The following is a 15,009-nucleotide window of genomic DNA, read 5'->3' as shown; positions in this document are numbered from 1 at the left end:
TGGTTTCCCTTTCTCTCCTTTCTTAAAAAGCGGAGTGACATGTGCAATTTTCCAATCTAGAGGGACACTTTCTGAATCTAGAGAACCTTCAAAGATTTGTGTATGTGCACCCCCAGGTTTCTCTGTTCCTGCACCCCCTTTAAAATTGTACCATCTAGTTTATATTGCCTTTCCTCATGACTGATCATCTATCTCAAATCCACTTACCTGCCCTGTCCTCATATCTCTCGATTCCCTTAGTGTTCAAAAATCTCTCTCTCAGTCTTGAATATATTCAACGACTGAGCATCCACAAGATAGAGAATTCCAAAGATTCACAACCCTCTGATGAGTGAAGACATTTTTCCTCATCTCTGTCCTAAATGGCCAACCCTTATGAACCCTAGTTCTAGACTCTCCAGCCAGGGGAAACAACCTCTCAGCATCTATCCTGTCAAGCCCTCTCAGAATTTCATACGTTTCAATGATATCACCTCTCATTTTTCTAAACTCCAGAGAATATAGGTCCATTCTACTCAATCTCTCCTCACGGGACAATCCTCTTATCCCAGGAATCAATCTGATGAATCTTTGTGGCACCCCCTCTAAGGTAAGGAGACCAAAATTGTACACAGTACTCCAGGTGTGGTCTCACCAGAGCACTATATAATTGCAGCAACTCTTATACTCCAACCCCCTTGCAATAAAGGCCAACATACCATTTGCCTTCCTAATTGCTTGCTGTACCTGCATGATAACTATGTGATTCGTGTACAAGGATACCCAAATCCCTCTGACTACCAACATTTCTTAGTCTCTCACCTTTTAAAAAATATTCTGCTTTTCTATTCTTCCTACCAAAGTGGACAATTTCACATTTCCCCACATTATACACCATCTGCCACCTTCTCGCCCACTCACTTAACCTGTCTATATCCCTTTGCAGCCGCTTTGCATCCTCCTTACAGCTTACTTTCCCATCTAGCTTTGTACTGTCAGCAAACTTGGATACATTACACTCGGTCCCCTCATCTAAGTCATTAATACATATTGTAAACAGCTGAGGCCCAAGCACTGATCCTTGTGGCACCCCATTAGTTACAACCTGCCAACCCGAAAACGATCCTTTTATTCCTACTCTGTTTTCTGTTTGTTAACCAACCCTCATACCATGATAATATATTACCCCCAATCCCATGAGCACTAATTTTGTGTAACAATCTCTTGTGTGGCACATTATTGAATGCCTTTTGAATTTACTACATCCACTGGCTCCCCCTTATCTACCCTGCTAGTTACACCCTCAAAAAACTAAGATTTGTCAAACACGATTTCCCTTTTTTAAAAATTCGTTCATGGGATGTGGGCGTCACTGGCAAGGCCAGTATTTAATGCCCATCCCTAATTGCTTGAGAAGGTGGTGGTGAGCAGCCTTCTTGAACCGCTGCAGTCCATGTGGTGAAGGTTCTCCCACAGTGCTGTTAGGTAGGGAGTTCCAGGATTTTGAACCAGCAACGATGAAGGAACGGCAAAATATTTCCAAGTCGGGATGGTGTGTGACTTGGAGGGGAACGTGCAGGTGGAGCTGTTCCCATGTACCTACTGCCCTTGTCCTTCTAGGTGGTAGAGGTCGCGGGTTTGGGAGGTGCTGTCAAAGATGCCTTGCGAGTTGCTGCAGTGCATCCTGTGGATGGTACATACTGCAGCCACAGTGCGTTGGTGGTGAAGGGAGTTTATGTTTAGGGTGGTGGATGGGGTGTCAATCAAGCGGGCTGCTTTGTCCTGGATGGTGTCGAGCTTCTGAAGTGTTGTTGGAGCTGCACTCATCCAGGCAAGTGGAGAGTATTCCATCACACTCCCAACTTGTGCCATGTAGATGGTGGAAAGGCTTTGGGGAGTCAGGAGGTGAGTCACTCACTGCAGAATACCCAGCCTCTGACCTGCTCTTGTAGCCACAGTATTTGTGTGGCTGGTCCAGTTAAGTTTCTGGTCAATGGTGAGGGATTCGGTGATGAATGTCATGGGGAGGTGGTTAGACTCTCTCTTGTTGGAGAAACTGTGTTGACTTTGCCTCACCATATTATGATTTTCTAAGTGCCCTGTTACTACATCCTTAATAATAGATTCTAGCATTTTCCCTACTGCTGATGTCAGGCTAACCGGCCTATAGTTCCGTTTTCTCTCTTCCCTCCTTTCTTGAATAGCAGGCTTACATTTGCTACCTTCCAATCCACAGGGATTTCCTGAATTTTTCTGACCAGCCTCGTAAGTCACTATCAAATGCCTTCTGAAAATCCATAATAACTTCATCTACTGCATTCCATTTATTTTCAGTCAGTTTGGTTTTAATCTATTTATCTTCATTGAAAGGGGCCAAAAAGTGTTATTAACTATTGGTTCAACGTCCGATGGCTCAATGGATAAATTCACCACATGTGGCACTAAGTCACACTGACTAGGAAGACGCCAAACACGATCACTGGCCTGCAATGAGCTGGATGATCTTGGTGGAGATGCTAAAATTGGCCTTAGCCCTTGGGCTGGCAGAAGAGAAAAGTAGATCAGCTTGGGATCCCACGCCTGATGACTGAACAGGGACCCTTGCTGTACAGTGCAATTTGGATGAGGACAGGATTGAGCTCAGCTGTGATATGTTACACAGATGATAAACCTGGCAAAACTCACTGTCCTGTCTCACACATGAAGAATTCCCACTTCGATAAGGTACCTGTCATTTTCAATATGCTGTGCCAGATTTGATGTACAAATCCTGCACAGTTGCAAGGTATCGTCGCGTGCCGGTGGGGCGCTTCAACTTGTAAGAGAAGAAAAGGAGAAACAAAAACAAGCTCTGTCACCTTCATGCGGCCAACATAACTGAAGTGTGAAAAATACAAAACAGACCTGACAAGAGGATACTCGACTGGCCTTTGAAATGGACAGCAACATGTGGCAGAACGGAAATCTAAGGAGGGCCGAGAACTCTACGGATGAGTCCTACTCACATTTAGCTTTTCCTTCTGCCAACTTTCACCTAATAATTCCAATTCCCCCCTATGCAGATTGACATAATAAAACTGGTTGTAAATGGTGAAGCTAAAAAGAGACTTGCATTTATACAGCATCTTACATCTCAATCTGCTTTATATACAATGAATTACTTTAAAGTAGTCACCATTATGTACGTAACGACACAGCTACATTCCACAAACAGCAACAAGACCAACCAGTTAATGTGGTGTTGGGAGGAATGTTGGCCATTCTTCAAAGAGTGCAGTGGGATCTTTAACATCCACTTGTACAAGTAGTTGGGGGTCTCAGTTTAACATCTAATTTGAAGGACAACACCTCCAACAATGTAGTTCTCTCTCAATACTGCACGCCCAGATTACACGTTCAAGTCCGAGAGTGGGGTATGCATACAAAATCTTCTGACTCATGCAAGAGTGCCACCAACAGCGCCAAACTGATAGTGGCATTAAAGATAGTGAAAGAAAGAAATTAAAGATAAGGAGCTGGATTTTCCCAAATCCATCTGAGGACTTCTGCCTGCCAGCCCAACCGTGCCATGACCCCAGCCCAGTTTCCTCTCTGACCCTCATGGCAGATGCAGTACAGGCTCCTGGCTGGATCTCTGCCATCAAAAAGGAGCCCACTACTGCAGAGGAGTGAAATTTGGCCGTGTTGCAGGAGGACACCTACTGGATCACCAGACAAGGAGGAAACAGTCTTAAAGGGGCAGATGAGCCCAGAGGACTGCTGTGTGAATTTCAATGAAGGCTTCAGACTGGACCAAGGCCTTCAGCAGCTAGGTGTTTGGAGGGGGAAATCAGGTGACTTAGGGGTTGTGCTATTGCTACCCCAGGGATGACTGCCACCCCCTCTCCAAGTGGCCTCTGGAGTTGGCGAAGACAGTGGCGGTAAGTGAGAAAGTTAGGTGACATCTTGGGCGCTCCCTCCCCACCAGCATTTATAAGCGGTGGACAGCGAAGGGACGGCAGGTCGTCATTCCCAGTTGTGGGAGGAAAGTTGCGGTCAGGGCAGGGATGCAACAGTAAGACTTGCCGCCCAATTTACTGCTGTTTTTCCACCACTATCATGCCAAGATATCTACAATGAATATACATTAAATATGTAATATGAAAAGGCAGGTTCATTTCCTAGTTTGTTATTGTTGTTATAGAGGTACAGATTAGGAGCAATTCCTCACAAGTGAGGAACAAAAGAGGGAGAACTACTATAGGTCACGCTTGCCACATAACAGCCAGATGCATTGCACCAATACTAATGCGGGAGCAAGTCTCTCACACGGCTTGTTGCAGAGATGGTGTGCAGCACATGGGGTTTTCTAAAAAATATACAGAATATATATTTGGACAGTTTCATTTAGGTTTCTAATGGGCCCACAGCACAAAGCTGCTCCTACTTAAACACTAATTTGGCAGACTCAATCAGAGCGGCCCCAGGAATGGCTGGCACCAAAAATGTAATAAGCAACATTAGGACGCCAGTACAGTGGGTGGTGCTCTTGCTGAGGCTTTTGCTGAGACATGTTGCTAGTGCAGAGCCGAAGAAGCTCAATCCTGAACCCAATCCATGCTGTATCTGCCCTAGGAGTGTTTGATCGGACAGTGTAGAGAGAGCTTTACTCTGTATCTAACTCGTGTTTAACCTGCCCTGGGAGTGATTGATGGACAGTGTAGAAGGAGCTTTACTCTCCATCTAATCCGTGCTGCATCTGACCTGAGAGTGTTTGATGAAACGGTAAACATCGAGTTACATCAAAACTACAGCACAGCAACAGGCCAACTGGCCTATACCGGCGTTTATGCTCTACATGAGCCTCCTCCCTCCCTACTTCATCTAACCATACCAGAATACTCTTCTATTCCTTTCTCCCTCATGTGCTTAACTAGCTTCCCCTTAAATGTAACTATGCTATTTGCCTCAACTACTCCTTGTGGTAACGAGTTTCACATTCTCACCGCTCATTGTGTTAAGAAGTGTCTCCTGAATTCCCTATTGGATTTATTAGTGACTATTTTATATTTATGACCTCTAGCTTTGGACTCCCCCACAAGCGGAAACATTTCTCTAAGTCTAACCTATCAAACCCTATTATCTTAAAGACCTCGATCAGGTCACCCCTCAGCCTTCTCTTAAGAGCCCCTCAGAGGAGCTTTATTCTGTATCTAACCCATGCTGTACCTGACGGGAATGTTTGATGGGACAGTGTAGAGGGAGCTTTACTCTGAATCCAAAACATGCTACATCTGACCTGCGAATGTTTGATGCTGACAGTGACTGCGTTAAATAATTGTTCACAAAAAGTCAACACAATAAAAAAAAAACACAGCACAAAGCATTAACACACCCACACGCTTGTAAAATTTACTAAGACGATTTACATACAGGTTGAGTCATAACATACGCTCAGCTAAGCAGGGAAATTCCTGGTGCACCCAGCAATATCTCTATAGGGTTACCATCACCCACTTTGTTCAGTTTACCAGCTGGGATATGCAAATAACAGGTTTAAACAGACCACGCCCCTCCCCCCTTGGAGACCTTTGAGGTCTCTCTGCTTGCGAGAAGTCTGCTGCTGTTCCCAGCCACATTGTTCAACTGAAAACCACACAACAGGAAGTCCAGTCAAATCAGGACGCCCTCTTCACACAAAACAAGATCCTCACAAACCGCAGCCCGCCTTTTTTTTTGTCTCAATAAAGTATGCGTAGGGGAGTCAGTTTGCACTGTGCTGAAAGTCAGACTCAACCTCTGTGGTCATCTCACTGCAAGACTGCACAAACAAACCAGGCAACAGAAGCAGCTTACGACGCTGATCACCAACTGCAGCCAACTTAAAAATAGATACTTTGACACCGTCACATGATGCATGCGAGAACAATTAGGCTAAAGCCTGGTGTCAGAAGGAAGAAATGTGAGGAACAACTTGACTCAAACAAACATTCAGATACACTTGGGTAGCAGGGCAAGAAGGCACAGGGTCATAACTGTAATGGGTACATTTAGGGCAGATAGAAGAATTTGCGTTCAAGTCCTCAGATTGTCCCAAAGCTCTTCACAGCCAATGAATTAGTTTTGAAGTGTTGTCACAGCTAAGTAGGCAAGCCAAGTTGCACACAGCAAGATCCCACAAACAGCAAATGGATGCTGTCATTGAGTATATTCAAGACTGAGATGGATGGATATTTGGACACTAAGGGAATCAAGGGATATGGGGATAGGGTGGGAAAGTGGAGTTGAGGTAGAAGATTAGCTTTGATCTTACTGAATGGCGGAGTAGGCTCGAGGGGCCATATGGTCTACACCAGCTCCTATTTCTTATGTTCTTAAATGATGACGGGTTACAACTGAAACGTTAACTTATCTATTTTCTTCACAGATGCTGACTGACCTGCTGAGTACATCCAGCATTTTCTGTTTTTGTTTCAGATTTCCAGCATTTTAAATGAATGAAAGACCAGCTAGTAATGTTGCTCGAGAGAGAAATGTTTGGAAAAGCTCCCAGCAGCTGCTCTTCCAATAGTGCTATGGCATTTTTACAGCTCACGGTGCTCTGTTTAACATTTCATCTGAAAGGCAGCACCTCCAACAATGCAGCATTTCCTCAGTATTGCCCTGAACTATCAGCCTCAAATACTGGAATGGGCCTTGAACCTACAACCTTTTCACAGAGGCAAGAGTGCTACTACAGAGCCAAAGTGACACCAGATGTCAGGAAGCATTTCTTTACACGGAGGGTGATTAACAGCTGGAATGGATTACCAGGACACTAGACTTATTTAAACAAGAGCTAGAACAGGGAAGGCAGTGATGGTTGGCATTATAGAATCATAGAATCATAGAAGTTACAACATGGAAACAGGCCCTTCGGCCCAACATGCCCATGTCGCCCAGTTTATACCACTAAGCTAGTCCCAATTGCCTGCACTTGGCCCATATCCCTCTATACCCATCTTACCCATGTAACTGTCCAAATGCTTTTTAAAAGACAAAATTGTACCCGCCTCTACTACTGCCTCTGGCAGCTCGTTCCAGACACTCACCACCCTTGGAGTGAAAAAATTGCCCCTCTGGACCCTTTTGTATCTCTCCCCTCTCAGCTTAAATCTATGCCCCCTCGTTATAGACTCCCCTACCTTTGGGAAAAGATTTTGACTATCGACCTTATCTATGCTCCTCATTATTTTATAGACTTCTACTCTCCAGGGAAAAAAGTCCCAGTCTGTCTAACCTCTCCCTGTAAGTCAAACCATTCTGGAAGGATGAGAACAAATGGGCTGAAGCATCCAAACCTCTCTCATAATTTTGTGACACTACTGAAAATTGGGAACAGCCCTTGAAAGGTTAATTGTGCTGCAGTGAATATTTTTGTGTATCGGTGAGGGAAGAGATAAATAGCATTTACAACAGAAACCTTGCTGGGGAGGAATAAAATGATCAGATGCAAAAATAAAATCTCCTCATGTCTGCTGAAAATCGCAAACAAGAGGCTCTACAGTTACTTAAGCAACTCATTATATTAGTAAGAGCTGCAATGGACTACCTTCCCTTTCGTTCAATGTGAGAGGCGATAAAAAGGATATGCAGAAGTTAAGTTATCTAGTGAAACATGCGAAGAACTGGTTAGCACATTGTCTGTTCAATTCTGGTAGCTGGGTTCAAAACCAGCTCATACTGACAGGACAAAAGTCTCCTCTCTCTGGCTGTAAACTTCGAGAATCCTAAGTCCCAGACAGTGCAGATGAGGCTCTACTCTGTATCAAATCCATATTGTCCTGACCTAGGAGTTTAACTTTCCCTCACCCTTGTCTAAGGAATGTCATTAGGAAGTGGGGGCTAGCAAAAACATCTATAAAGCAAATGAAAGTGCTGTATAAGAACTATAGGATCTGCAGTTTTATTAGAAGGATCAGCTCTGGAGGTTTCCTGGAAAACTGCCTGGCCTACATTTGGAAGTTATGCAGGGTGGCACATTCACACGTTCAAAATCCAGAGCTCAGCATTCGGGAAACTGGAGGCATGTCCTGTCACTTTGTGACGCAGCATTCTTGGGAGTATATGTGGGGGCCCATATACAAAGCATGTAGGGGGAAGGGAAGAGATTACATTCAATCTTTATTAAAATTAAGTTTGAGCAGCAGAAAGATAAAGGCACGAAATGAAATTCCCAATTTTGATAGGACAGAATTATTGTAAAGATTGACTGTCAACCTCAGACACAGCAAGAGAGAGAGAGAGAGAAAGAAAAAGAGAGAGAGAGAGAGCTACCTACAAAAACCCCCTCTCAAAAAAAAATGTATTTTCCAAACTCTCTGGGAAAGTTGGTGAAATTATTGAAGTGGCATAAGTGAGAGACGCACCAAACCCTGTGGGAGGGCACCATGACTAAAACATCTATCCGTGTATTTTAAAACATTCACAACTCTCCTCCCACTCACCAGAAATGTGAAATTCTTCACCTGCTGACGTACTTGGCCCAAAACATCAGAATGAATCCACTCTCCTCCTCTTTCACCTCATGGGCTCGATTTTCGGATGTCTGAGCGGGTGCATTCGTGGCGGGGGGGCTCCGAAAATTCGGGATTCCCGGGGCGGGTTCCCCAGTGACGCGCTTAGATGCGCGCGCAGCCCCCACTGCGGGACTCCCGCTGGTAATTAAAGCCTGCGGGATCCCACTTAAGGCAATTATTTTGATACTTCAGGTCGTTAGCAGAACTGATTTGTAGGATATTTTAGGAGAGGTTGAAATGGACGTGTTGCAGCCATCAGCCTGTGGCAGCTGCAAAGGTCCATTTAACAGGTGGGGGAGGGGGGACCCTCACTCATTGCAGGAGGCCACTCTGTCACTTTGGACAAAGTTTGGCCTGCACCACCCTCCTCCTAACACTAAAATTCACCAACTTGCAATCTCAACCCTGGTGTGCACACATTTACCTACCTTGCAGACCCCCTCAAAACATACATCTTCTGGATGGGGGCCGCCGTAGCTGGAGTCATGACCTCCTCAGAGGACGAACAGCATCACCAGCCTCGCCGTCCACCTCTGACAAGTGGAGCTCCACAACACAGCACAGCAGGAGGGAAGGTAACCGCAAAGAGAGACGCGTCGCAGAAGGCACTACCCTCGCCACAGGGTCTACAGACCAAGGCTCAGCTTCCTGGACCTCTCTGAGCAGCAGTGCACATGGAGGCTCAGAGTCACTTGACATGTGCAGCCTCCTTCATGCCGAGCTGCTCCCGGCTGGCCTGAGCACCATCTTCTTACCTGTCGCTGTCAAAGTCACCACTGCCCTCAACAACTTCTCCTCCACATCCTTCCAGTGTGCCACCGGGGACATCGCCGGCATCTCAGTCGTCTCACACAAGAGCCCTGCAAATACACCTACACCCACTCTGCAGTGACACAATGGGTGGCATCAGTTGTGGGTCTTCATGATGGTCCTCAGGAAAGGGCATTATTGCACAAACCAGACAAGATTTGCAAAGACGTGGCAGTAGTGGTGATAACAATTTTTTGCAAAACAAACAAGTAAATCAAAAACATGACATTTTGTCTTACACCCTTGTACATCCCCTTTGTGCTCACAAAACCTTCGCCTTACGTTTACGGGAACCCCTACGTGGTGCTACCCGCGGCTTCAGCAGAGGTAGTGGCAGGTTATCTTTTCCATGCCCTGACTGATGAAATGCTTTGCACGGACGCCCTCTGGTTTTCAGTGCCCGTGAGGGCCCCTCCAAAGACTGTTCCACCTGCACTTGTGCAGGGGCAGACTCAGTCACCTGGAGAGGGGGCAGCATTGCAGGTACTGGTTGAGAGGGGGGCAACAGGTGAGACATGGGCATGCTTTGAGCGGCGTCCCCACTTCCATGTACCCTTTCACCATCATCCCTCTCCTGGCCCAGGCCCACATCACTGCTTCCACCCTGCTGGACACCAGTTTGGAGGACTTGTGTGAAGCCTTGGAAGGCCAGTTGTAAGGTATCTGTCAGCCTGTTTAAGGCGGCAGAATGTTGCTCACCCTGAATCCGAACGGCCGTTGTCAGGGCCTCAATGGACTCATTGTTGAGCCGTGCTTGAAGCTCGATGGAGCCTAGCCTTTCCTCCATTGCAGACATTCCCGCAACACTATCTCAGAGATGCCTTCACGTCCCTGTAACAGTATTCCACTCATGCAGGAGTTGGACTCCTCCATCCTCTGCGCGATTGTGGAGAGTGCACGTGGAAACTGTTCAAGTACCTCGGCAATGTGCTGCTGGCCCTCGATGACTCTCCTTTTCATGGCTGGCCCCCAGGGTTCTGCATCTGGGTCCAGCTGAGCAGAGCCTGGAGAAGAGTGCTCCCACCGACACGGACTCTCCACGGCTGCCCCGCCACCAGGGTCTGCTCGTGCTCACATGTGCGTGGTGACTCACCACGTACAAGCCCAACTAAGTGAGGACGGGGACCCACCGAGGTGTGTGTATCTGCGCTGGTGGATGGCTGGCTCAGATGTGACTATGCACCCTCAGAAGCCGGCAAGTCCTCTGAGGAATCGCCCTCCGCCGTCACGGCGCTCACAGGTGGCCCTGCAAGAGAACAGAAAGCAATATTAAGCATGTGGACAGATGTTGAGGTGCTGCAGATGCCAAGTGATGCTAAGATCACTTGCTATCATGAGTGCTGAGTGTTAGATTTCTGTCACCAGCCGCTTGTGCACTCCCAGTCTCGGCGTCCACCACGGACAGGCACTCCAGCGTCCGGCTTATTTCGAGTGCCTGCTGCTCCGCGTCTGTTAAGACCACCTAGTGTGGTGGGCCCTCTCCGGTCCTTGCCCTCCCCCGGGCATTCTGGCATCTCTTCTCCTATCAAGGCAAAACACAGAGGTGTGATTGAGTGATGGTTGCATGGTGACCTGCTGCATGCATTGGTGTGGGTGGGGGTAAGCGTGAGGGAGATGCATGGGAGGGTGCGTGTGAGACATAGCCATGAGATTGTATGAGGATTGGGTTGCATGGTAGTGTTCGAATGGGAACTGGGGCAGTGAGTAAGTGCAGGCAAGGTGAGGATGATGGTTGAGTGGATGTGGGAAGTGATGTGAGAACATTGTGGTGGCAGTGCAGAAGGAGTTGTGTGGTGGTGGAGGTGATGTGGAAGATGGAGTGTGGGAGAATGCGTAAGTATACTCACTTTGGCTGACCTGGTTAGGTCATTAAATTGCTTCCTGCACTGGACCAAGGTTCTGGACACATTGCCGCTGCTGGTGACCTCCTCGGCCACCTCCACCCAGGCCTTCTTGGTGGCGGAGGGAGGACACCTCCTCCCATCCGATGGAAAAAAAAATTCCCTCCTCCTCCTCACCCCATTGAGCAGCACCTGGAGTGAGGAGTCAGAGAACCTTGGAGCAGCCTTGCCTCTGGCCTGCTCCATGATCCAAAATTGGTTCTTTGCTGCAGGAGGAGCATTGGAGGACTGCCCCTTTAAATAGGGCTCCTCCTGCTGACAGCCTGTGATGCAGGTGCGCAGTGTGCCTGCTGCGCAGGTCTGGAACGGGAAACCCGGAAGCCATGCTAAGTGCCTTCAATTAGGCTGCGATCGCGTGCGGAGCACCCCGAATTCACTGGGCGCGTTACCCACGCGTCCAGTCGACCCCCCCGCTGCCAACCTGCCTCCCTCCTAATATTGAGCCCCATGTCTCCAACCTCTCTGATCTCCCAATCTGGCTTTTTACCAAAACAGACATGAGCAAAACTGCATTGATAATGATTTCTGGTATCAGGAATTTCAGTTCTGAGGAAAGGTTAAGGAAATTCAAATCTGCTTTCTTTGTAAAAGAGACGGAGCAGATCTGATTGAAGTTTTCAGGAATATGACAGGAATTGACAATTGGAAGCTATTCAAAGTAAATTGTTCACTGTGGTGAAGGGCTTAAGCAACCTGGGACACGAGTTAAAAATGAGGAAGTTAGGAGTTGAAATGGGAATATTTTTCACCCAAAGGGTAATGAAATTGTTCAATATGCTACCAGAGCAGGACATTAAAATGGACGGTATCAATTGGTGCAAGAGGCAACGAGAGGTATTTCTGGAGAGAAATGCGATTGATGGACATAGGAAGGCTAGTAGGTGGGATTTATTTCTGAAAAAAGATTGGGTTTGTTAAGCTTTGGGCCTATTTCTTCTTCCTACCATTTCTTCTGTTCTAATATTTCTGTGCAGTTTTAAACATTTTTCCACAACACACTCTAGTCAGGTACAGCATGGGTTAGGTACAGAGTAAAGCTCCCTCTCACAGTTCCATCACACACTCCAAGGATAGGTACAGCACAGGTTAGATACAATGTAAAACTCCCTCAACACTACCCTATCGAGCTCTGCATCTAACCGAGGGGATAACGATTTTTTAAAAAGTCATCTGAAAGGAATGATGCGAAGCGTAGAAAGAAAAACACACTCTCTCCCCTCTCCTGCCTATCCAGCTGGTGTCAAGGTTATTGGAGGAGTAGGAAACATGAACGCTTAGAAGTGAATTTCCCAGATTACAGTACTGATATTGTGCATACAACGCTCTCTAGCTTGTTGCAAGGAGATTTCATGCAGTACCATATTTGCAGATCCTGTATTAATATAGTAGTTGTAAACAATTTTACAACACCAAGTTATAGTCCAGCAATTTTATTTTAAATTCACAAGCTTTCGGAGGCTTCCCCCTTCGTCAGGTGAACGATGTGACCTGACGAAGGGGGAAGCCTCCGAAAGCTTGTGAATTTAAAATAAAATTGCTGGACTATAACTTGGTGTTGTAAAATTGTTTACAATTGTCAACCCCAGTCCATCACCGGCATCTCCACATCATAATATAGTAGTGTTATGGAGAGTTTACCTTTCGAACTAATCGAAGTGCTTGTGTCCGCTCCACCTCGTTACTCTGTTGAATGTCTATACACCTAGAGAAAATAGATCACAAAGAGTGTTTTCAATCATGTACTGTATTACCCCACTGGAGTGATCTCACACAGTAACCTCTCACTATTATTACACTGGAGTGGTGTCTCACACAGTAACCTCTCACTGTATTTCTACACTGGGTTGGGTGCCTTACACAGTAACCTCACACTGTATTACTACACTGGAGGCAGATTTCTGCCTGTGGTGACCCAACTTTGGCTCTGCTATCTGCACATGGCACCAAGAGAGCCAAAGATCTTTCTGCTGGTAGTACGGGGAGCCGGGCTGCTCAGCCACTTGCCTGCACTCATGTTTACCCTTGGATTTCCTTAGTCTTCATTTTTGCTAGTCACTTCTTAATCCCTGCCCCTACAGCCTTGAGTTAAGATGCCTTGGAGTCTTTCTGAAGACTTTCAGAATATTTCTCACCCTATTGTGACACTTTCTTTTAATTGTCCCCATCCTTTCAGATTTCACTTATACACAAGTTTCCCTATACCCACCTTAATTTTCAACTGGGGTCTGTGAATAATTATGCAATCAGATTGACCCAGAGAATTTAAATGAAATTAGGATATATTGCAGGGAGCTGGATAAGTACTTGAAAGGAAAAAATTTGCAGGGCTACAGGGAATTGGCGGGGGAGTGGGACGAGCTGGATTGCTCTTGCATGGAGCCGGTGCAGACTCGATGCCTGAATGGCTTCCTACTGTGCTGTAACCTTTATGTGATTCTATTATTTAGAACTGATTTATGCCAGTACATATAATTTAGCCCCACTGAAGCAGGTCAGGCACCCACTCTTCCTTTCCTCCCCTAGATCCAGTACTTCACTGATACAGAGCATTCCATTTCAGGGCTCAGAAAAAAAGTGAAAAACCATGCTGTAGCAGAGGCTGTGTGTGACAGCCGAGGGGAAGGTTTATGAGATTCATGTGTCTCTGCTGGGAGCCCAACACCATTAACAATCACAGATCAACTGGAAATGTTTTTATTTTGTCTATAAGTTAGAGCGGTGAGTACAGTTTGGTGCCCACAATCCACCACCCACTGGATTTCCAATCTTGCCAATGCCACTGGGGGTGAGAAGCCAACAAAGAAATTTATTTTTTTTTGGATTAAGGCCATTTCAATTTGGCTTCAACACTTGCAAGGATTGTATAGATGACATTTAGAATTATTTTCCTCTACAAATTTCTAGAAATAACTTTTTAAAAAAAATATAAAAGCCTGTTGGCAGGGTCCACCTTTTAAGTCCACTATTTGTCTTATGTTGTATTTTATCAATGTAAAAATCAGCCTATCAGATTCTTTCAAAAGCTGACCAAGTCATTCAGACAAAAAAGTGACAGAGGCTGGAAGACCAAAGTACAGCAAAATTAGTTCCACATGGTCATAAACTATTTTAAAAGACAGTTGGGTCCTGCAGCTGCATAGTCCACTGTCCTTTCAAAATGAACTCTCTCAAACTGTTTTAATATTTGGTGTAGTGCCCTGGTGGTGCAACCGGATTGCAATGGGAAGGCTGCTGGCAGATGTGGCCTGGGCAATCTGGAGAATTTATTTTTGAAGTTGCTGCCAGCCAGCCAAGCAAGACCTGTGTGCTGGTGACACTAGCACTGCACTGGACCAATAGAAAAACAGCTTTAGACTGACAGGGTGGAAGTTTCCCTGCCAGCAGTAAGAGTATAAGTGAAACAAATCTGTAGCAGTATCAGCCCAGCACCTTGGAGGTGCGAGTTCAAACCAACAAAGTGCTCACATTTTTGCAAGTTCCACCCAGGGCAGTGCATTTACCAACTGAGCAATCAGGAGATCTGTTACATAGTTTCAATGAAACAGCACGAGATAATCAAAGAGGAACCAAGCAACACATACTAACCTAGCTATTAAATAATCCACACGCAGTTTCAGCACCTTCTGGAGAATACTGGAGTCTCGGATGAGATATCGGAGGGCACGGAGACCAGCTGCACGCACCTCTTTAGCTTCATTTAACAACGCTAATCGCAAACTGTGTAAAAGGAAGAAATGTTTATTAAGGGAGAAAGATCATGCATTTATACAGTACCTTTCACA

The 15,009-nt window shown here is 46.0% G+C and overlaps 1 protein-coding gene across 3 annotated transcripts in view; it reads right to left on the bottom strand.

Annotated features, from left to right (window-relative positions):
- The window catches only part of rictora (RPTOR independent companion of MTOR, complex 2 a), a 302,106-nt gene that overhangs the window by 139,217 nt on the left and 147,880 nt on the right, over positions 1-15,009 (bottom strand). For all 3 annotated transcript variants that reach the window (XM_067982377.1, XM_067982379.1, XM_067982378.1), the window contains exons 5-6: positions 14,813-14,944; positions 12,866-12,929 (exon numbers count right to left, since the gene is read on the bottom strand). In XM_067982377.1, the coding sequence (XP_067838478.1) occupies positions 12,866-12,929; positions 14,813-14,944 (196 nt within the window). The remainder of the gene's footprint in view (positions 1-12,865; positions 12,930-14,812; positions 14,945-15,009) is intronic.

Source organism: Heptranchias perlo, chromosome 4 (assembly GCF_035084215.1).
Source record: "Heptranchias perlo isolate sHepPer1 chromosome 4, sHepPer1.hap1, whole genome shotgun sequence".
NCBI classification, from domain to species: Eukaryota; Metazoa; Chordata; class Chondrichthyes; order Hexanchiformes; family Hexanchidae; genus Heptranchias; species Heptranchias perlo.
This window is presented reverse-complemented; position numbering and strand designations above follow the sequence as displayed.